The sequence below is a fragment of the Caloenas nicobarica genome, chromosome 1 (assembly GCF_036013445.1).
Source record: "Caloenas nicobarica isolate bCalNic1 chromosome 1, bCalNic1.hap1, whole genome shotgun sequence".
Taxonomy (NCBI): domain Eukaryota; kingdom Metazoa; phylum Chordata; class Aves; order Columbiformes; family Columbidae; genus Caloenas; species Caloenas nicobarica.
In genome coordinates, this window is record NC_088245.1 from 200,180,568 (window position 1) to 200,205,204 (window position 24,637).

Sequence of the window (24,637 nt, forward strand, 5' to 3'; positions counted from 1 at the left end):
ATCCAAGTTTTACTCATCTCTGAACATGATCCAACATATACCTGATGAAGAATACTTCCAAATATAAAAGTTAATAAATGGGGTAAATTTTTTAAAATATAGAAAAAAAATATTACCTGAGGAATATAATTTCTTCTTTCTTGGCATACAGCATGAAACCATGCTAAACAAAATAGAGAATGTGCTCGAGACAAATTTCCCTTTTTACTAATTTGCTCTGGTGTCCAAGATTCATAGGTTCGCAAAAGATTCTTTTTGAGGCCTGGAGGTGCCTGCATTGGAAGGAAAAACACTGTTGCAGACAGAAAACTTGATACTTTTATGCACTGTTTTCTTAAATTCTAGCTTACAATTTATAACTTAATGAAATGACAAACAGTACTTAAAAAAAATCTGCTTCTAATAAATGGCCTAACAACAGAATGATCTTATACTGAAAACAGCTTAACTTAAACTTAGTGAAATCATAACCAGAACAAACTGACTGGAGGACTAAACTACACTAAAAGAACTTAGTGAAGGAATATACTCTATCAAAACATGTAAGCTTGAAAGTAAATTCTAATTTTTCAAGAACAAGAACTTCCTTCTAAATTTACAAGTTCAACTAACAATTATTTCTGTGATCAGAGCTAACTTGTCTCATGCCACCATTGCACTCTATTAGTCAGCATACAGATATGGTGTATACGTATGATAAAATGCCAGTTCTGTCAGTGTTAGGTGTAGTGTTCACAACCAATAGAAATAACTGCAGTTAAAATGTATACAATAACAAAGATTAAAGTACTTAAAAGTAAAAACAACTGATTAAATACCCAGCCATTTTCAAATTATTTGCAAGTGTGAAGTTGAACATAAATTTAAAGAGATTTAAATCCCATTTTCATAAGAATGTTCTTTCTTTTGAAAAATAATGTTTGTTAATGTTTCTATAAGATTACCAACAGCTGTATATGTTGCATTGCATACTTGTGGCAAATAATTGCAAAATATTGTAGTCAACTGACGATTTTTCTTTTAAACTATCTACATCTTGAGTGGTAACAGTTAAAGGACATTCCATAACCATATAATAATGAAATATTGTTAGTCAAGTCATTGGTGATCACTGTCCTTTTATGGTAGCAAAATATTTACTATAAAAGCAAAAAAAAAAGGTAATAAAAAGAATTAGAACATTGCACCAGTATGAAGTTCCAAAGATAGTGGGATCAGTAACTTCAAGAACCCAGATGAGAAGAAATCTGACAACGCTATGCAGTCCTGTAGTGTCTGTAGCACTGAAGACCTCAATATAAGCAAGAAAGTGCCTCGGAATTTTAAAAATACCTGCAGTCAATACAAATACATAACAATTTTGGCTTCCTGAAAGGCAGCAACTTTGGACATAGAAGGTCAGAGTTTCTTGGTTTAGTTGTAGGCAAAATCTCCACACTCCATAACCAATGGGTGAGTTAGTAGCACCACTATCCCTGATTCCCATAAATGATGAGAGCACTTTCCAAGAAGCTGGAGGGGCATGGTCCCAGTTATTCAACCCATTCTGAAAGCAAAGCTCTCAAATTTTAGTGAAGGCCTTTAACAATATATTCTGCTGTATGGGAGGAGAGCCGTTTTTGTTTAAAGGGACCAGTAAATATAAAGCTATGGGGCCAAAAAGAAAAATATGGAAGAGAAAGTATGATTCTGTGATCTTCAGATGAGTACATTCACCAAGAAGGAGGAATTTCCTGTTTTTCATCCATGTGCCAGCACCTGTGTAGTTTTTTTGCTTTTAGGAAACACTGATTAAATGCATAAAATAATTTGGAGCACAAAACAAAACAAATGCTTCCAGTTCAGACTTCCAATTGGAAAAAAATATCTGGAAAGAAATTTTACAAACCTTCCCTTTAAAGCACAGCTTCTGTAAATTTCCACATACACATTATAAATTATCATTAAAATCTTTCAAGGTAAATTCATAGCACTTTTTGTATTCCATCTAACTGAAATATAAGGCAAAATCAGTTATGAAAATAGTCCATATTATCCAGGCTTTATTCTATCTAAAGCTTTAGTTCACTATACATCCAAGTTAGGTCTTTGAAAACATGCAATGAAAGCTTTCCTAACAGGCCTGCCTTACTTCATAAGTTATTTTCAGACTTGATTGAAGCAAAATCGGAGTAAATTTTGGATGAACTTCAGTAGTAAGCCAGAGGCGGAAGTTTGGTTGAGGTTGCAATGTATTCAGCTCCTGTTAAAGAGATGTTATATATTGAAGTAGGTTTTGCAGGGATTTCTTTAATATACAGAACAGTATTTACAAAATTATAATAAATTAGGAAGTTGGGATTGTCTAAAAATTCTTTATCTCTTTGCACAAGTAAGGTTATTTAAACAACTACTGTTCAAGATGTCTCTTCTCCACACATTCTATATATCCGCTGTGCTTAAGTTCAAAGTTACTATCATATTTGGACTAGACGACACATTTCATTGTTACCTTACTTTGTCTTTCCCTTTTCTCAAAAACGATTATATGAATGTTAAAAAGGCACACGCATGCCACATGGTCATTGCTAGACAGATAGAAGGTAGACTTCAAAATCATGTGCATGGAATACACTTCACAGACAATCATTAGAAACTGGAAAATTAAGATTGTAGTAGCTGTTGACAGGAATTCTCCATCTTTCTTTTTTAGTTTGGTTTCCAGACTTCACAGTGATATACATGTAAAGTCACTTTGATCTAGTTAGCAAGTTAGTGATTTTACATGCCATTAGGAAGTGGGTGCTTCTGTAAAACATTAGGCATTTTAATTTCAAAGTATCAAAAGCCTCTTGGTGACTCAGACACAAGCTTAACATAAAAGAATCAATAAAAAGAAAGTCCCAGAGCTGACAAAAAAAATCCCAAAGAATAAATTTAAGCATACATAGATTTGGAGTTCAGCAAACAGTATCCCATGAAGTACCAGAAGTCCTAACAGGATAATTTTTGTTCAGTCATTGTGGCAGAAATACTCTACACTGTATGAAAATTAAAGCTCTCACACAAAGGAAGGAGCTGCTTAGACCTGAAGCATTTCACTTCATTCATGACTGAGAAAACTGCAAAGGTTTATTTTTAAATTGTTGTAATTTTAAACATCACCATGGAAATGCCTGAAATGCTTCAGAAATGTTGCATACTAATTTTGCCTAGTTTCCAATACGTTCTTGTCACCTTTTCCAATACGGGAAGCCAAGATGTAACAAGATGCAGGTTCTTTAAACACAGCCATTCTCCATTGCGTGCACAATCTTTTAAAGTTTGGATAGCCAGGTCAGCTTGGCCTTGGCCCATTGCAATCTGAAATGGAAGACACACTTGTATCAGGAATCCATCATACCTCATTTAACAGCTAAACACAAAATTGTGTTTCCAAACTAGACTGCATAAGTAATAAAGGAGGTGTGCTAAAGATAACCAGAATTTTCTCGAATGTCATAGGTTACTAAAGTAAAGATTAACAAAAATGTACTGTTTTTCTTTGTAACCTATCTAACCTGAGTTTGTTAAGAAACATCGTTACCTAGTTTCTTTATGGAAAAAAAAAGATATCATTTGGTGACAGTGATGGTATTCCCTGGGAACTCATTTAAGTATCAGTGACTGAACTGTATTACTGCAGAACTGCTGATACAATAAAAACAAGATAAATGAGAACAAATTCTCTTTTGACTGTAAGTTAGGATTTGAGTTAAGTTAGGATATTGAGATGGCTGAAAAACTAAGGCTGCTCCCTTTCTAACTGGGAAATATTAATAGCTAAACAAACAGTCTTCATTTTTTATAGTGTCATACTGCTGCTACAATAAGTTTGAATGTTCAAAGGGAAATAAAAAGATCCAAAATTTAATTTTCAGATAAATTAGTGAAAACTGAAAACAAAGGAAGGACTCGTTTTGTAGTCCAATTACTACAACAATTGATGTTGATGACTATCTGCAGAGTTACATTCACCTTAGTTCTCCCTAATTGGAAGCTCTATACAACAAAAACCCCTGAACCAAACAGGTTGAAAAGAAAGTGGTTTTAGCCAATCTAAGAAGTCTTGTCTTGGCATTACTGATATAGCAAAATATAACTATTCTGATTATTAGCACTTCATCAAACATCCCTTAAGAGGAAATCCACCCTGGCTTTTTATCCTAAAACTGTACTGAATCAAAGAAACGTGGCACCTTGCCTTTTATGATAAAACAGGGATATCCTCTGCACAAATAAAATTGAATCTAATATCTTGAAATAATTTAAAATAGCCAAAAGATAACTGAAAGACACCAGACAACACAGTAGTACACCACACAAATTTAGTGGTCTGTTCTTTATCCCATATAAGAAATGATCTAACAGAGAAGAAAAATCTTATCTTCTACGTTCTATTGAAATTGCATGAGAAAGTGCAGGAAAAAATAACACAAAATATTTTCATTAGAGGGAGAACTTTCAGATGACTTGGTTTGAGTACCGCTTCTTAATCAAATACCACAAAGTTACATTTTAAAAGTCCAACATGTAAAGGTTATTTAGAAAAACACAAAAAGCTATGTGGCAGAGTAAGAAACATGCATTTTGAAACATTCACAGATAGACGAGCTGGCAGTAAGATCTAAATCTTTACAATTTGATGGGAAAAACATATTACATCACTGCACATTCCAGGGAAGAAACAATTTCAAGGACTATTTAAAAGCAACATTAAACTTGACATTTTCCATTTCTATGCCAACCAGTGATCAAGTAGATAAAAACACCTCTTCCCTGAATATTTCAAATGATAGAAGGAAATAACATTTTACAGAAAGGTATAAAGCATATTGGTAATGAGTATTAGGAATACTAGGAAACTCCTTAGGTCACAGAATCATGTAAGTTGGAATGCATCCTGGAAGGTCTCTAGTCCAACCTCCTGCTCAAAGTAGCATCAGCTATGAACGATCAGACCAGGAGCGGAGGCTTTTTTCCAGTGGAATCTTGGGAACCTCCAAGGATGGAGAATGTGCCAGGAAATCTGTTTGACTGGTCTCATGGTGAAAAAGTTTCTCCTTACATTCAGTTGTAACCTGTCTTGTTACCATTTATGCCCATTGCTTCTTTCCATCATGCCTGATTGCATAGTCTGGGTCCATTTTCTCAGTGACCTTCTTGTAGGTATCGAAAGGCTGGTTTTAGGTTGTCAAAGAGACTTCTCTGCTGGCAGGGCAGAGTGCTGGCTCATGTCCGGCTTGTTGTCTACAAAACCCCTCCAGTCCTTTTCAGCAGAGGTCCTCCCCAGCCAGTCAATTCATTGCCTGTGTCATGGCAAGGGTATCCCTCAGGGATCAATACCAGGACAAGTGCAGTTTAAGGTCTTCATCAGTGACCAGATGATGTGACTGGGTGCATTCTCAGCCAGCTAACAGTAACACCAAAGGTGGGAGTTGGGGGGAGGGTGAGGAACCAGTATGCAGGAAGGCAGGGTTGCTACTCAGATGGACCTGAACAAGCTCGAGAACCAGGTTGTCAGTTCATGAAGTTTAAGAAGGCAAATGCAAAGTCCTACACGTGGAATGGAATTACCCCATGTACCAGTACAGGTTGGGGTCTGCTGAGGAAGCAGCTTTGGAGAAAAGGAGGCCCCAGTGGATAACAAGTTGAATACGAGTAAACAATGGGCCCTTGCAACAAAGGCCAATCCCATAATGGGCTGTATTAGCAAAAGACAGTCTAGGTAGGTGACCCTTCCCCTCCCTTGGGAACTTGTGAGATGACATCTGGAGTACTGTGTCCAGTTTGGGGCTTCCCAGTACAAGACAGACATGGTCATACTGAAGTGACTCCAAAGCAAACCACCAACATGGCCAGGGTACACTGAGCAGAGTTTGTTTAGCCACACAATCAGGAGACCATCTTGCCATCTAAAACTACCTGATTGATGAATGCAGAGAAGACAGAGCCAGACTCCGTCAGAGACATATGGAAATAGGACAAGTCAATGCACACAAATTGGAACATGGGAAATAATTATTCGATATTAGGAAAAACATACTCCTGCGATATTGGTCAAATACTGGAACAAATTGCCCGGAGATATGGTGGGATCTCCATCCTTGGAGGGGGGACCTTCCCTCTCTGAGCTGGAGGTTGAAGTAGACGACCTCCAGGAACCCCTTCCAACCTAGGTTATTCTACGAATTTACAAGCTACAGTAAATTTCTTCTTTAAAAAAAAGTTGGTTTCAACACCTCTGCATAGACCCAGTTTTGAAACAGACATAGAAAATATAGAGCAAGTTCTTAACAGTAGAATTCCTGATTAAAGTCCATTCAAGAGGAATTATCTCCACCCAGCTCAGTTTTGTGTCGAATGAAAAACGAGGAAGAAGTTTTATATCATGACAAAAAAACCCGCAACTATTATACTGGCTGGGCAAATAATTCTGGGGTTGTATGCCTATTCCTGAAATTTGAAGGCTTTCCCACATGGTTGATCTTAAACACTTTTTTCAAAAGACTTCCGTTTAAGAACTCCCATAAAAAATTGGTTAACATTTTGTATAATTTCTCAAAATATTTTAAAGAATTTCACAAAATACCAAAATATTCACGAACACTGAACACCCGATCTATGTTACAGCTGTGGATGCCCCATCCCTGGAAGTGTTCAAGGCCAGGTTGGATGGAGTTTTGAGAACCTTGTCTAGTGGAAGGTGTCTCTGCCCATGGCAAAGGGTTGGAACTGGATGATCTTTAAGGTCCCTTCTAACTCAAACCATTCTATGATTCTGTTTTCTGTTGAAGAAAGAAATATTAAAGTTCTATAAGCAGAGGAAATTATTAAGTCTAGTTCTCATTGAGTTTTGTTCATATTTCAATTATTCCACACTAAAAAAGATAATATTTCAGCATGTACAACAATTATCAGTCTCTCTTGTTCTCTTCCATCTATCTTCTCATTTTTCCCTCTTCCAAGTTAGAGGAATGCCTGTCACGTGGATTCTGCTGCTACAAGGATCACTGTGTCTCTCTTCCCCACTCTCTTTTGCCAATAGAATCAGAAGTTAGTGGTGAGACAGGTGGGAATAACAAACACATAGGTAACAAACTATGCTTTTACATGCTAACTTCCTTAAAAAACAAGGTAAAGCAGATATTACTACTGTAAAATTTTACATATTCTAGTTTTTAATGATTATGCTTATCTAAGACTGACCTGATGGTAGCACTCAGTATTTCTTTCAACACTGGCAAGTTCTTGCAACTCTTGAGAAGGGTCAGCACCAGGAGAAATGATTATCAAGATGGGCTCAATTTCCAGAGTTTCTTTATACAGGCGTTTCAAATTCAGAGGTGATGGAGATAATTCTTTTATTCCTATAATTAAAATTATTACGGAAATAAAGTGACTACACAGGATGAAGTGCTTCATTAACCACTTTAGAGGTCATCTGGCTTTCTGTTCAATGCAGACCATAAAACTGGTACTACAGTGAGAAAAAAAATCCTTACAATATGTAGTCAGAAGGCACTCTATATTGATCAAAAAGTCACAAGCACCAAAAAGGTGCCTGGTCTTCCAGCTTGACAAATATAAATGGCAGTCTTTATTTAGAGTGTAGTCTTCAAGAAAACATACAAAAAGAGCTGGAGCATAAAAAATATAAGAAGCTCTGCTATTTCCTAAAACTAGTTGCAGTGTGTATGTCTGTATGAAGAACTTCTCTCCTGTATTGTCCCAAGACCCTTAATTATTAGACTTTGACACAGTTCTTGGTACTACAATTGCTTTAGTTATTGTTTGCTTTAATATACAACTGACATGTTTAGAATGTTGACCTAGTAGAAGCAAGGCATTTATATATGAGACTAAAGCTATATGTATATCATAAACTTCAACAGTGTTAACAGAAAACTTTAAATGCATCTTTAGACTCATCCTTAAATAATGAAGTGTTAGGTGCAATGGGAAATCACAGCATAAAGCAAAACAGAAGAGCCCAAATCAGTGACATCTATGCTACACCTACTAAAAGATGGAATACACGTTTCCTTGAGAGCACAGTCTGCTTTCAGACTTGAGTTATTACCTCTGCATATAATAGTATATAATTTGAATATAACTGGTTAGGTTGGCAAAAGTTAGTATGAGGTCTGGGTTCTCTGCATGTATCTGTACAGAGACTCTAACAGATGCAGCTAAACAGAAAAAATCAATATCATTCAAAATGCTTTAAAAAATTGAACTAAACAAGACTAATGTCGGAAAATGTTTTCATTTCACATTCATTAGGCGTGTAGAGGTAATATAAGCAGAGATAAACACATAAACTGAGGCCACAAGGCAATTGATATGGGCTGGTCCTTTGACAAGTTCTGCTGCTCGCTGCCAATAAGCCCTAAACCCTGGAAGCTCCATAAAATACCGCTGAAGTTAAAGGGCTGTTCAGGGCTGGACTGAAGCCTGCTCAGCGAGTAAGACTCTTCAGGGACACTTCACTGTCAGCATCTCAAAAATGTCGGCCAAACATCTGCAGGTTGTTTCTCAATGAATCCTGCATTGGCCAAATTTGGATGCATTTTCAGAAGGCCTGCAAAAGGTTATGCTTTGAATGACAGCTGCCCAGCACACTAACTTACATGTCATTCCTCCAAACTGAGCTTATAGTAATGTTTTTCACAAATACAAACTACTCCAGATTTAACATTTCCTTCACTAACATAATAAATGGAAATAGCTAAGCTATCGGCAGAGAGGGGAGAAAGAAAATAGACAAATTAGCTAAGAAAAAAGAAAAGAAATGTGATATATATCTACAGATCGTTGACTTTTTTTCAACTACAGTCATAATTCAAGCTACTTGAGTCACTTTAAGCAATAAATGAAAAATATCAGGAAGTAGAACATGATAGCATTCTCTAGGGTGGAAATGTTTATTTTATTTAGTTTTTATGAAAGAGTGCTTACAACACTGAAAATGGAAGACAGTATTATGCCTGTAATTCGAAAATCCAACATCAAATGTTTCCTTTTGTGGATGAGGACCACAAGGAAGAAGTACTTGTGATATGTTCTGATATGTGGGCTATAAACCACCGTCCTGCACCTTAAGCACGTTTCATCTCATCAAATCCCTCTTTACTGAGTTGTATTCACTGTATTCACTGTATATTTCACTGTTGAAGTATCAAAATATGAACGTTTTGTTATTAATTTAAATATTAAAACATTAAAGTATTATTAAAACTTAATATCTACATAAGCAATAAAGATGTACTGAATCTTAACATGATATTTTAGATCAAAATTTCTTTTAAAATAAGGTCTTGGAAAGGTAAATTTTAAGTTTTATCAACATTTATTTCAGTGAAGAAAATAATTTTGAAAATCTTCACTACTGTTTCAAATCCTATGAAAGATACAGGACTAAAAATATCTGCTGAAGCCAACAGGCAGCACGGATAGACAAACCAAACTGAAATCCTTCTGACCACTAATTAACAGTACGGAATGGGCATCACGCAATGCTGCAGTTATTCGTTATTACATGCAAACGCAGAACAGACATACAAAGTCATAGAAGTAAAATAAATTGAGTCTTTTAAGTACTGTGTTATTCCTTCCAGGTGAGAAACCCTGGAGACATAAGCCACTGGTCACTGCAAAAGGTTTCACTATAGGCTCGTGATGTCCTGGTACTCTTTGCCTTGACATTTATTATTTGTCAGTGACAAAGACAGTAACAAGCTACAGACCTCCCTTCTTCCCATGTCCAACTATTCCCAAGTTCCTGAAGCAGCTTTGCTGCTACAAACAGGTGCCTGGAATATACTACAAGCAAGATAAACCAGAGACTACTGGCTGTATCATTATATTCAGCAGTGCAAGCAGAAGGCACACAGATTCCTGAGAAGCTTTATTCATTAGGAGTTTTGATAAACCATATAACTATATGTTAACTGGGGGCTACTGCTTGGCCCTGCATTAACTGGGGAGCAGAATAAAAAGCTATGATTGGCAACAGCCAAGTGTGTGTGTAGCTCCAACTTAAATAACATTTATGGCAACAACACTGATTTAAAAGACCTGCAGTTGTGAGTTAAGTGTCTAGCCAAACATATTGTAGCATTCTTGAGATGCACCATTTAGAGAATTAATACATTGTTTCTTCTATAAAACAGTTTGGTTTTTCAGAACTTTGGACACAATGTTTAGAAAAAGCAGAGGTATGTTGAGTGCACTTTTTGTTTTAAGGAAGCTCAACCCAAGTGAAATACAGAAAAACTACATTACAGTCTTGTCTGTTCCTGGCCGTTAGAATTAAAGCTACAGCCAGGATTACATTTAGAGACCTGCAAAAAAGGACTCCAGTGTTTTCAGGGTAAATCAATAAGCACTCATATTCTGGATAATAACTGTGCAGACAGACTGGGAATTCCTGACATACTTTTCTGCCTCCATGTTCGATTCGGACAAAATTTCTTAAATCTTACTATCTGAACTGACATCCTGACATAAGAAGAAAAAGCATATGTGAGAGGAAATAACTTTTCAGAAAATGTCTTAAGTGGGGGAGAGGGAAATCTAAGGGAAAAAAAGAAAAGACCTGACATATAAATACGAAGTTTGGTACAGGTTGCAGACTTCACATTTTTCTATAAACTGATGAAGCTTTCATAAAATCAATGAACAACTTTTCATAAAATGTCTCTGCTAAAGTCAATGCAATTAAACCAATTTATAGCAGCTGGAACTTGAACTCAAAGTGCTTGTTAAAATTCCTTCTGTTGGTGATCTGTACACAGAGAAACAATGTACAAAAATATTACTAAATGTATTATTACTATTCACAATTCCAATACAGAAAGCAGGAAATGTTATTATTTTTTTTTTTATTTTGGCACATAATTTTATTTTGGCCTAGGCATAATGTGACCAGAAGAGCTCTGGTCTACTTTATATGAAGTGGTCTCTGAGAGTAAAATACAGACCTCTTTAGCCTACAATGATTTTCTTTCTTCATATCTCTACTGCTTTTTTGAAGAAAATGAAAATGTAGGTAATTAAAATCAAGCCTCTTTATATACTATTTTTAACATAGCCAGACTCAAAAAACTAAGTTAAAGCAGATAAGAAAAAAAACTCAACTCAATGAGTGATATCAAATGATTTGGGAGTATACTGTCAATATGATTTTTGCCAACAGAGTGCGTTTCAGTATAGCATGTAAAATAAAGAAATAAGCATACTTTGAGTGCCCATTTATAGAAAATTCTTACGAACTTTATCTTCAAAAAAAATTATTTTAATCTTCCTTCAACCATAAATTTAAAACTATGTGTGAAAGATGAAAAAAAGAAAAAAAAATCTGGATAAAACAGAAGTGGAAGGCTTTCTTGTAGGCTATTACGGCTCTTGTGGAACTCATTTTCCTCACAAGAAATCAGTCAAACGAGATTGGAAACTTAACGGTTCCTTTTTGAACTAAATGAAACAGTTTATTTAAGAAGTTTCAGGGCAAGGACCCTGAAAAAGACATGGTAGGAAAAAATATGAAAAAATAGTCATACAAGCCTGACACCTTTTATCATTTGGAAAGCACTAATCATGATTTATGACACGATCTCAAGACAGAATCTTGCTGATATGCATGAAATATCTGTGGATGAAACCCTGCCTACAAATGGAGTTAGTGGTGTTCTGCCTTCCTCAGTGAGGTTGTAGTTCCACCAAAAACCATTTCCTTGTGGAATGCCTCCAAGGAACCGGTATCAAGATAGATCTAACCAATTTATCTAACACATTACAATTTGGAAGCCAGTGAGCAGGTGAATAAACTTACTCTGAACTCAGTTCTCTGCTGGGCTTTGAGAGGCACATACTGCAGATCGCACTTGTCATTTGAGTCCAACAGGCAGGGACATTGTCGGCGTGGGACCTGCATACTCACCATGATCAAAATACTTGCTCTATCTACTAATAATGTTTGACACAGCAGGTTAAACTTATTCCTGAAACTACTGGCCTTGGTGGCAGATATGGAACCGATTTTGACCAACAAATAATGCCCACAGACAGAGCATAAAGAGGGTGTAAGATAAACTGTCACAAAAATGCCATTAAAATGTAAGAAGCAGAGACCTAAACTTACACCTCATCTTATACTAATAAGAAATTAAATGTACATCGATAACTTAGAATTACCAGAGTCCTTGTTTTTCATATAACACTCATCTATTGCATTATCATGCAAAATCACTCATCTCAATATCATTCAAACTACTAATCTTTACAAGTACTGGAGCTGTAAGTCCAGACTTATTACCTTGGCAGACTACAAGTCAATTTTCCAGGTTCATTTTCTACCACATTAAAAACAACCTTTGCCACTTACATTTAATGTCTTTGCAATCTAGATCCTCTCCCTTATTTTAATCCCACTCCTGTCCTGACACTGTACCACATTAAAAACAACAAATTATGCCTTGTCCCTACATAATGCAGAGGGTGACTTTTAAAAGTATAGTGTCCACCTCAATGACATACGCATAATTAATCTTCTATATGCACATTGTCATTAACTGCTAAAACTACAGGATAGCTTTGGTGCACTGTATTGCAATATTAAGATTTGGAATATAAGTCCCAAACTTTGGATACCATAGACAGAGACAGAGTAGAAGCAGAGTAGAACAAAGAGACATATTGTTTCGCTCTCAATCATAAGTACCTGTAGACAGTAAAAATTGCATTACAGTCAAAGAGACTGACAAAATGACTGAAAATATGAAATCATCTTTTGAGATCCAGCTTACAAAATTTCAAACCTAATGGTTTTTAAATGGTAAATTACATTAAATGAAAGAATCTTTTTGGAACATTTCTGTCTTAAGGAAATGCTGCAGTGCAAAACTTACAGAGAATCAGCTACTCTCTTAATTACTTCAGTGTTCACGAATTCATAAAAGAATATGACAGATCTTTTATTATATTTTAAATCACTATGCAGCATAAACAAAACTATTTTAAAAGCAGTTTTTAACAATACTTTACAAGAACAAAATCAGCAAATACAGCATCTTTTCAAATCCTAAAACTTAGGGATTCCATAAGAACTACAAAATAAAAGAGAAACATAGGACAAAAAACTATTTAACTGTTGTGTGGAAAGACTCTGGTCAAAAATTAACTTACCTAGGGTTTTACATGCAAACAGAGCCATGGCGCTCTGTAGCCTGTCTGGTCGCACAGCCTGGACCACAAGTACCTTAAAATAAAATATATTCAGGGGAGATGAGTTTATAAAAGTATATTGTGACAATTTAAAAAGCAAGACTCTTCTAAGAAGGCTGAATTCTTTAAACTTCTCTTTAGAACTAATTTATTTTTCTGAATATACAGAGCTATCCGATCATTCTTTTCCAAGATAATTAAATGTAATTGTTCTCTTGTAAGCAGCTTGTCCTACTGGTAGAATCAGAAGATAGATCTACATCTAATGTCTCTTTGCAAGCTGGAAGTTCTTCTACAAAGCTTTAGAAAAAAGGTAGCTATGTGGATAGCTAGAATGCAGAAAGCACACTTAGCTTTATAGCGGTAATATAAATTCTATACATGTATTTAGGCAGCAAGTTCCTAACTGGAATACTAATATTTCTGACTTCAGTAAAATAATCAGTTTTGAAAGAATTCCCTTTGTTTGAGCACAGCATTAAGGTTTTATATCTAAATTTTTCTGAGATATTCTGCAGATGCTATTACTGTTCTTCAAAGACTATAGAATATGAACAGCTAATCAATTCAGATACAAATTAAATTAGCAGTTTCCCTACCAGCTACCTCTTTTTCAGTAAACTTCCTGCAAATGTTCAGTGCAGGCAATGGCAGGCAACTCATGTAACTTCAGGAGAAATGACTTGTTAAAATCATTACCCCTTCTCCTACTCTCTTACTTGTAGACCTGTAAACCACAATTCGGAACCTGCCATCACATTCCAGTTTCCAAGTCTGGAATATCTTTATTTAACTTCATTAAATTTTTAAGAAAGTACTACTTTTTAAGCTTGAGATTCCACTACTTGCTACCACACTATTTTTAACATACAGTTTGAAAGAAACTAACTTACAAGTGGCATATAAATCTAATCAGGTAGTTTCTGTATATTTCATCAATGGAAACATTCTTTATACTTTCTGTGAAAAGAGCTAAATACATAATATGTTGATCATTCCAAATTTATTCTCCTATAAACGCAGAATTTTTATGACAACACCTTGCATACACAAGAACTGCTCTTCTTATTTCATCAAATCAAACATGACTCAGACAAACTCCTTTGCAAAATGGTTTGTTCCTAAATTTCATGCATGCTATTTTGGAAATTCTCCTCCTCCCCCACAAAAACTCTGAACAGAGAGCCCTTAAAAGCCAACCAAAATGGAACTACTTTATCTTATACCGCATCCCTTCTTTGGACAGGCCTTCATTTTCTATGAAGCGACTTCAAAGGAAAAATCACACCATCATTTGAAAGTAAGTACTGGCACCCTTTCTTCCATAAATACAAGAGAGATGACATTTTTCTCTTCCAGAGGAGAAGGATCCCCAGGTCGAAGAAGGAACCTGTTTCTCCAAAAGTCTTGGTGACGTCTCTAATCACTAAGCTTTCAGGAAGAGTAATATTTCATGATTACTGTTCTAAAAAGCAGTGGCTGCTACTGTGATTTTCAGTCAGATGTGTGAGTTTGCACATTTAATGATGAACTAACTTAATGATGCTCAAAAAGCTGACAAATTCTGCAGTAACAAAGCCATCACGGAAGAGTTTTAATGCCTATTCATGAAATTAATTCTCTGACTATTAAAAAGGAGCTTGTTAAATTACAGGGTATGGTCAGTTGCAGACAATATGCCAAGACAAAAAAGACTCAGATAGGAGAGAAGTAAATATGTATTATAGATAAAAAAAAATAAAATCCTTAGGCTAAATAAACTAGTTGGGCTGTAAGACAATGTAGATACTGTCACTGCTTATAATTCTACCAGGCCTGAAGCCTAAATTCCCAAGATGTAAAACTTACTTTCAATGCTGAACTCATAATTATTTTTAATACATTAATACAAAAAGATTACCTGCTGAAATAAGGAAATTCTTTTTGCAATAGTAGATGGAAAGTCTTGTTCACATACAGAGCTCTGAGAAAAAGCATGCCATAGACCTTCATCTTCAAAGCAAAGTGTCTGATAGAGACTTGGGAGAGCAATCTACAAAACAAAAAATGCATACTTAACAATAAAGAAGAATAGCCACGTAGACATTGTCTATTTTAATTAATTTCCAAATACCACTATGACCCTAAACCTGTAAATACTTGTGCATATCACATAATTCAATTTACCCTCGGACTTAAAGAAGAAAAGGGTAGGTTTTAAAATCAACCTTTTTGTTTACCTATTCCCTGGAAATGCTGTCTGTATTTGCTCTATATTTTTGCTTTTACATTTCTGGGTTCTTTGTTTTTAAACTTTGGTCTCTACCCAATTATAGTCATTTCCTTTAATCATGACCCGGTTCTTTTTCTCTCAGGACATGCTACTGATTCACCCAGTTACTTTCTGTTTGACTGTTTGGTTTTTTGAACCTCTAACAATCACACTTGCCACACTATTATTGCAATTATTCCTGATCTTTGGTGAAGAGAAATGAAAAATAATGAACTCTGGATTTAGCAGCAAATGTCTTTGCCAAAGACCAGTCAAGGTTTTCCTTCTTGCCACTGAGCTACATGCAGGAGGAAAGCCCAAGACAGAATTTCAAGGACTAGTATTTTCAGTTAGTTCCCTTCAGGATCAGAGGATTTCAACACTGACTGCTGCAGCATGAATCAAAGCAAGAAAGTGGGTTTTGTGCTAGTTTGAAATTACTTGATCTGAACATAACAAACTCTGAAATACCTTTAAAGATGTGCAAGGAAGGAGATGTACATCTACTTTCTGATAAGTAGAAAACTAGTTTCCCAATTAACAGTTTATGGTTTTTAATACAATATGAAGTTGTTTGTGAAAGTCATTACATAAGCGAAATCTGCAAATTGAATGTTCTCTGCAATTTTTCCTCTGTAGATTTTTCTATCTATAGGAATTGTAGTACCTCAGGTAGGTTTACTGTATTTTCTAATCTAATTAAGAGGATAGGTTCATTCACATGCATTGAAATTCATTGTCAAATGTGGTAGAGATGTACATGAAAAGGTTCAGAAAAATGAGAAGAACTTTAATTTTTTTTTTTTTTCCAAATGGGTATATATTAAGCCATGGTTTCTGGAAGATATAATAAATAGCTTAAAATAACCAAATAGTTCCATCTGACAAATACGTACTTGAATATTCAACTCAAAATTGCTATTTGCTGAAACTAAAGGCTTTTTAAGCTAAATTCTACCCACCACGTGACAAATACCTTCAAAGACGCTACTGCCCAGGTTCGGTCCTGTTCTATCCAAGAGGGAATCTGGTCACGAATGCTTTTTTGTGAATCCTTATTGAAGCAAGTTACATGTTACATGTTACATACAGAAGTTACATACATTTTTGTGAAACATTACATTAAGTAAGAATATCACAAACCCCACGTTTTTAATAAAAATAGCATTCATAACAGGAATGTTTCTGTGGTCTTTTGCTAAGGTCAGGAAGGGCATAACAAAACAAAAGCTAACAATAATTTAAATTTGAGATACACTGTTCACATTAATGCTTGCTTAACAACTTGAGTGTGAAAATGTTTTACCATTTAGAGTATCTGTATGACATGCTCAACTTTTAGTAGTTTCTTTTCCATTTAAAACAAGTGATCCTAATTGCATATGTATAATATCCTGACTTCAAAAAATAACTCCACTGGACATATTCGCAGTCATGAAGAGGATGGCCTTTCACACAGAGGGCAATTCTGGGATAATTCACTAGGCAAAGCATCACTTCTGGACATCTCTGCACTTGTAAAGTGTGGCCACAGCTCTATTTTTGTGCTCCTTAGATGTTGGGGATGGAGGAAATTCTAAGGATGAACAACACAGCTTGAGCTCCAGTGGAATTTCTGTATTCACCGTATCATTTTTAATTAAAAAAATCTTACAGTGCCCATTAACCAGTCTGACAGTTACTGTATGGAAATGTACCTCTCAACCACTGAGCAACTTCAAGAGTAATTTTAAGGTTCAGCAGAAAAAATGAAAGCCTTCTTGTGAAAGGATAGCTCGGCTATGAGTTAATTAGTCTGAGAAGGAATAAAATTAGGAAACACAAAAGCAATTCCAGGAATAAACTTGAGATGGGTCTGCAATATATATTCCAGTTAGAACTGGGGTTGAATCACGTACGTCCACAATCTTTCCAAAACCTATGGGTTATGTGTTAGGTGGGGTAGAGGTAGGACTAGTGCTAAATTCCATCATACAATCAGATCTCGCATAGCTTGAAAATCACCTGCTGTCAGAAAATACTTGACGTTCATCAAATTCACTGACATTTCATTGAATTATAAAGACTCCACAGATGAAGGGGGACTTCTAGTTCACACTGAAATGCAAAACCTGTAGAATCATCCAAGGGCTACAGAAGCTGAGAACTTCAGGAACTTTCTAGCAACCAGCAGCCTAAGTAAGAAAATCTGAGTAACACATTGTGTTTTGACTTGCCACTTAATTGGGAATAATGAAAACTGCAGCTAAGCCTGACCGAAATGAACTAGGCTGACCCTGAATGAAAGAAGAGATGTGCAACAGAAGAAAGACTGAGCTCATGATTCCTGATTGGGCTCATGTTTCCTAAAAAACACCTTTCAAAACATCTGTCAAAATATTTGGTTCAGAGTAGGGCTATAACAGATCAGACTAGGGAAAGCTTAACTTCTTTCTCTACCCTTTACTATTGGAAGGTTATTTTAAGATTATACAGATCCAATAGAATTGAGAGACAAATAGTAAAATACAGTATGACTGGTCAGACATGGAACAGAAGCTTCTTAAGCTAGCTCTGTCACCTGGGAATATGTATAAATACATCTCCAGATGCAGAACTCTGAGGCTGAGGGAAAAAAACATGTAAAATTAGCAAAGTGTGTGCACAATCCCATCAATCCATACAAGAAGTACCACTCTTATGATTCTGGGAGAAAGAAAGATTCAGAAACACTGATTTTAGTTACAGAAGTGAGCTTAAAACCTTCTCAAATACACCACTGAAAAAAACCAAATTGCAACCCTGGTAACAGAAGGAAAAAAAAAAGGCAACAAAGGAAAAATGTTATGCAAATTAGAAAATGAGTTGCTGTGTTCAAAATGTTTTATAATATTTATATTTCTATCTGAGAAGTTATTTGTTCCTTCCGTGTACGAATATAATAATCAAACAACAGAGTAAAAATACAACCTTTACTTTTCACAATTTAAGTAAATGTTTCTTATTTCAAAATACACAAATTTATGTAGCTTACTGATTTTCGTATGGTATCTCCAATGATCACACCTGTAAATGTCTCCCATTCCTAGAGGAAATAAATAAAAAACTCAAATAAGTCACAAGACATCTTTAAGAATAGCATGCAGGCAAAACAGGAAGATGAGCAAAGCCTAAATTCTGAAAGAGTTGGAAGATATTTTTAAATCTCCAGGTTAAACTACCACTATGTCATTCCTTTTGTGGAACCCAAGTGCCCACAGTGCTTTACAAGCCCTGTCTTCTCTCAGCACCCACAGCTCCCACCCAGGGCACCAAACTACAGACAGGCAAGAAGTAACACACTTGGCTGGCAAAGACACACTCGCTGCCTGGCAGGGAATCAGCAGCGCACACAGAGCAGATAACCACAGAATCCATGTTTCAATATGGGTTCATGTTACAGTATCCAAAAGAAGCAGTTATTAGAACAAGAGGAATCATTAGTATAATAGATTGGTATTGTGAATACTTCCGTTGCATTAAGAAAGGAGAAACCTAAGTTGAATTTATCTATGACTAAAACTTTTAGACTTGGTATTTGTATCCAAGATTTGTATTTGTATCCAAGCTTTTAATCATTTTAAGATAGATTAGGTAAGTATTTAAAAACATATTAGAAATGACATAACCCTGTATTTGGAGGTGACAGAAATATACTAAAAAAACCCAGAGTATTTAAATTTTACATAATCAGTATCTAAAGTTATATGATAAAGAAATTTTTTTTTAATTGTTAAAGAAAATAGTAACATTCCAAATGAAAAAGTCAAACAACTAGTACTACTCTGATACAGACCACAACATAGCTTTTTGCATTCATCAATGTAGTCGAGTCTTGAAACAACTCTTTCAATTATAAACTGATGGATGATCCTCCCTCAATTACAAGGAAAATGCTTGCACACAGAAAGAGACATGAAAGCTCCCTAGTTTTAAAACCAGAAATCATGTAATATTTTCATGAAGAAAAGCAGAAGTATATTATGTAGAGACTCGCAAAACTACCTCCGAAATGTCTACATATATTGATTCAGAAAGACTGTGTCTCTACTAAAAGCCATGGCATCTATATCAAAACATTGAAGTTGTACTATAACATTTCTCATCACTATGCAAAAAATTCAGAAGTGCAGAAGGCTGAACTCTTTAGGGATAGGAACTTAGAATACCACATTCTCTAGCAGCATAAAAAGTGACTTCTAGCCCGATCGCATTAAAAGCTTTAAAAGAAATAACTTTAAAATAATAACCACTTCAGCTTCATTTTCCTCAATTTTGCACAAGCACTCTTTTCTTAAGAATTTAATTAAAACAACTTCTACTTCTCAGAGAAGTAAGAGAATTATTGAAATTATTTGCCTGTTTCAATTCTTGAGTATTCAAATACTGTAGTAATGTGCATTCTATATAATCTAGATTCAGCTGGTTAAGAGCTCTAATAGTTGACGGAAATGCATGCTAAACGATAGCAACCAACACATAAAGCAGTACTTACAAATAATACGTCAGAAGACTAGGCAGCCAGGCTTTAACTTAGAAAACTACCTGCAAGTTACTGCCTTTGTGACTTTATAGACTCAAGGACTAGAAAGATAACGCAAGATATTTTGAGAAGTTGAAAATAAATAATAAAGATGTATTAGGGAAGTTCTACTAATGAAGAGTAGCCAGGGTATATCTCTACCAACAAAATTAATTTGAGTTATTTTTATCAGGCAACTCCATTGCTGAAAGACTGTGGGATTTCAGTTGGTCAATCCATGTCTGCAATAAAACTACATGGTATTCATAATATCAAGAAGTTCGAACCAACCTTTCTTAAACCTTGTACCTTAAACCTATACCTGTCATATAATCATGTTCCCTTACTTCCTTCAAATGGGTTATCTGACTTTTACCTTTCATCCTATAATGGAGTCTCCTCTAGCAAACTGACATCTACTACCATTTCATACTCCTTCTGGTCTCCAGTTTCTAGTACAGAAAATTGTCTCTCCATTCCATGTAGGTATTTTAGATAATTAAATGTGTCTTGGCTCATGGTAATCACCCATGTTTAAGCAACTGTATTGAGTCGATTGTACATATTGTTTTACTGCAGGCAGACTTTACAGTATTAATTTCACTACACTTTAGACAATTATAACTTTGGCATCTACATCTCAGCCAGCTAGTCTAGTCTGCCTGTAAGGGCAATGGAGAGAAGTAAACAATTGTGGTGGCAATCCATCTGACTATTTTACAAAGTTTATTTATGGTTAAACTAATTGCTTCTTCGACAAGTCATTTTTTTCCATTTCCTACAAAGACAGTCTAGGTTAACCTGCTCAAATGAATTTTAACAGGTGTTTAAATTTTAGTTACCAATTCCATCACCACTAAAAGCACCATTTTACCAGAAACATGTAAATTCACTACAAACCTCCACGTTGGGCAAAAGCATTACCTAACACCCAAAGAGGAGAAAATGCTATTACAGAGATGTGCTGCCCTATGGAAATAGGGATAGTTTCTAAACAACAGGTAAATTCCCCACGCATCAGGCATTTCCATATTAGGTCTCATTCATCAATGTCAAAAATGTCACAAGACATCTATCAATTTTTTGGACACTATTCTATCAAAAATATAAACCATTCCAGGATGAGTCCATCATTCCTCTCACAGATAGGCCAGTATAGTGCAAAGAATCCAATACTTATGTGGCCAGAGAACAACATACAAGAAGAACACTCTCTGTACAGTGCACTCTTGAAGACACTGTTGCAAATGAGGACATTAATGATCACTGCTCCAGGGATTTCTTGGACATAGAAGAATCGATGGCTGAAATGCACAAAAGAGATAACATCATAACTTCATTACTTCACCTCCTAGGAAGACTCTTCGTTTTGTCTTCAACTGCAGGTTGCAGAATCAGACTTTCACTTAATTTCTCCCTAGGTCTTGCACTCTTTTTCTGCATTTCAATACCAAGGCACAATGCGCAAGCAACCCTTGATCACAGTGAAACAGTTGTGTATCCATCTCTTTACTTACAAAGGAATGTCTGTATTTAACTGGAAGGATGGATCAATGTTTAGCCACATGGTGGTGGGGAACACTGAAACCATGCCTGAAAAAAACCAGCAAGAACCCTCCACAAACATCTTTTTCAGACCCCTATTTAAAAGGCAACCATTTACCTGCCCTTCTCATGGTAATCTTCACTTTGAACCTAATAAATATAATGTTGGCACCCAAAAGTAACTATAGAAAAATAGTAGCATATAAACCTAAAATCCAAAGTCGGACACTCACTGACAAAATCCTTTTAACTAGTCATTTACTCTTCATATTAAGTTGGGGATTTTCTCCTCTAGCACTTACATTCTCTTGAAAAAGTTCAGGGTGCATTCCTCGTACAAAATGTAGAGCAAACATTAGCTGATCAGCCTGAAATGAAAGCAGTAAAAGTGTATTTATATGATCATCAGAAGTCACCTTTCTGCTTTTTTTACAAGTAACAAGATTTCATTAATAAAACTCCCCTAATTCCACAGCAGTGACTTAATGACGCATATCTTAATTCAAAATAATACATACCTCTGCAACTTAGAAACACTAAACCAAACACTGTATTTAAGTACATCTAGATTCAAGGGAAGAATAAAAAATAACAGGTACTTGTAATAAAGTGATCACACTAAATGGAATCCATTTTTTAAACAGTGCATAGGAAATACTTGAGATCTTACAGCAATATTTTTGAAAAATATTTTTAATTTTAAAAAAAGACAAAAAGCTGTAATCTTCTGACTTGTTTCCTAGGTCTGTTGCATCACTTGAATTTGAACCAGTCTCTGAGCACTGGAGCAAAAAACCATGAATAACCATTTACTGAAGCCATAGAATAAGCCATGCAAACATTCAAGTCAATATTTTTGAAAATAATATTGGCTTATTTAAACTGGGATTCCTATGTCCATACACAGAAACATTCACAGATGTGTTTTACCAAAGCTGTGCTGGAAAGGTAACAAAGTCATTGTGAAAAACTAGAAGTTGGTACTCTGACCTCAGATTGAGGCCTCCAATTTTCAAAGTATGGCTGTAATATGGAAGATGGATCTTACCAGATAATACAAGATATACACATATTTTCTTTCAATACAATTTTAAGCAAGCATAAGGAAGCTGGTACCTCTTCCATTCAAGAAGGTGAAACATCACTAAAAGGTATAAAGCACAAGTGAAAGGGAAGAACAGAAGAGAAACCAATGATGTGTGGGATCTGGTTAAGCCTGCAAAGCACAGACATCTCAACCAGCTGATAAACACAACACACCTGCACTCCTACAGAAATCTATTTTATTCCTGACTTCTAAAGAGTGCTGTTTGAAATTTCCATGGTGTGGTTTCCCACACCCATGACTTATGTATACCTCAAAATGACAGCCTGATTGTCCTCACCTTCAGAGAATTACCATTCTGACGAACATTAAATTACCAAGAGCACTACTGGAAAATTAATTGCATGGGACTTTTCAGAAGAGAGAGGACTGCATATGAGGAAGCATACTTTAGGAAATATGTACAGGTTATAAGGTAGACAATGAACTGTTTGAATAATATTGGCTTTCTTATCTCCAATGTCCATTATGTTTTTGAGGACAAAATTACATGAAGGCCAAATTATTTTTGTTTTCTTTTTATTATTACTGTTTTCTCATATAGATGCCTTTTTACAAGCCTGACACATCAGCTCGGAAACAGACACATATAAGAACAACCTAGAACAAAAACATGGAGTAAGGGTGTTCAAGATGTTCATCACCTTTGGGAAGTTTTCTCATGTTCAGTAAAAGTAACTTCAACTGTATCTGCATCAGTATTTTGAATAATAGAGATTATTATTTAATAATTTATCTAGTGATTAGGTTCCAGAATTATGGTTGACTGACTAAAGGAACACATGTGGCTCAGAGACCATATCCTTACTGGTTTTAATTGCCATTGGAATGACTGACCTTAGAAACAATCAAGAGACTCTATATAACTTGATTCATATGAGCTACAGCAGCTTTAAACTTGATTTGACAAACTGCAGAAATGCATGATGGTGGCCACAACAAGTTCTTGGCATAATGTATATCTCTATGGATACTGATACATAAAGTTCTTCTTTGCTGTTCTAAATAGTTCCATTTTATTAATTATTTCAATTACAAAACCATATGGTACAAAGTATCCCCAAGGATACAATTAAAGCAAATCAAGGGCATTATATTTTATTTTTGCACATATTTACTACTAGTTTTGTTACAGTGGTACTACTGGAGGGCAAACAGGCCCCAACTAGGAATCAGGATCAAACTGTGCAAAGCATTAAGGTTCTGTTTGTATTGATAAATAAAATACATCCATGAACAACATATGACACTGTGAAAAACTGCCATGGAATGGTTGAAATCCACAGCATTCAACTATTTCATCCTCCCAGACAAGATCTGACAGCAAATCTAAATGCAAATTGCCTACTATAATGGTCCCTGGATGATTCGGTATCCAAAACTCGAATGGGAATTGTTTGGAAGAATCCTACCTGGCTCAGGCCAAGCCTATGACAGCAACTATTTTGACAAATTAACAGTACGGGTGGGCCAGTTCCAGTGCTCAGGAGAATTTCTTGGCATTACTTTACTTACTAGCATAGATGAAGTCTACGTGCACACAAATATAAATATTAAACACAGCTAGACAAACAAAACCATCCTTCCCAATTCCAACATGCTCAAAAAGGTATAAACTTATAATAGAAACATAGAATCATTTAGGCTGGAAAAGACCTTTAAGATCATCCAACCACTAACCCAACACTGTCCAAGTCCCACTAAACCCTGTCTCTAAGTGCCACATCTACACATCTTTTAAACTATTTAACTCGTAACAGCTATATCATTTATGAAGACACTAGTAAAGCCTCAGTGCTCCAGTAGTCCATTTGCATGGACAAAAGGCAGAATTAGCAGCGGAGTACTGATGATGTGAGGAGCTTATTTGTCCTCTCCACTATGAGAACACAGTACTATAAGTTGGATGGACCAATAGTCTGAAGCTGCACAGTAGCACTTCCACTTTGAG

The 24,637-nt window shown here is 35.6% G+C and overlaps 1 protein-coding gene across 1 annotated transcript in view; it reads right to left on the minus strand.

The window, feature by feature from the left end:
• Window positions 1-24,637, minus strand: part of DYNC2H1 (dynein cytoplasmic 2 heavy chain 1) — a 166,825-nt gene that overhangs the window by 63,110 nt on the left and 79,078 nt on the right. Inside the window, exons 71-79 of the mRNA XM_065630345.1 lie at window positions 21,884-21,949; window positions 18,510-18,560; window positions 16,473-16,550; window positions 15,146-15,277; window positions 13,207-13,279; window positions 7,228-7,388; window positions 3,217-3,342; window positions 2,132-2,242; window positions 117-272 (exon numbers count right to left, since the gene is read on the minus strand). Of these exons, the coding sequence (XP_065486417.1) occupies window positions 117-272; window positions 2,132-2,242; window positions 3,217-3,342; window positions 7,228-7,388; window positions 13,207-13,279; window positions 15,146-15,277; window positions 16,473-16,550; window positions 18,510-18,560; window positions 21,884-21,949 (954 nt within the window). The remainder of the gene's footprint in view (window positions 1-116; window positions 273-2,131; window positions 2,243-3,216; window positions 3,343-7,227; window positions 7,389-13,206; window positions 13,280-15,145; window positions 15,278-16,472; window positions 16,551-18,509; window positions 18,561-21,883; window positions 21,950-24,637) is intronic.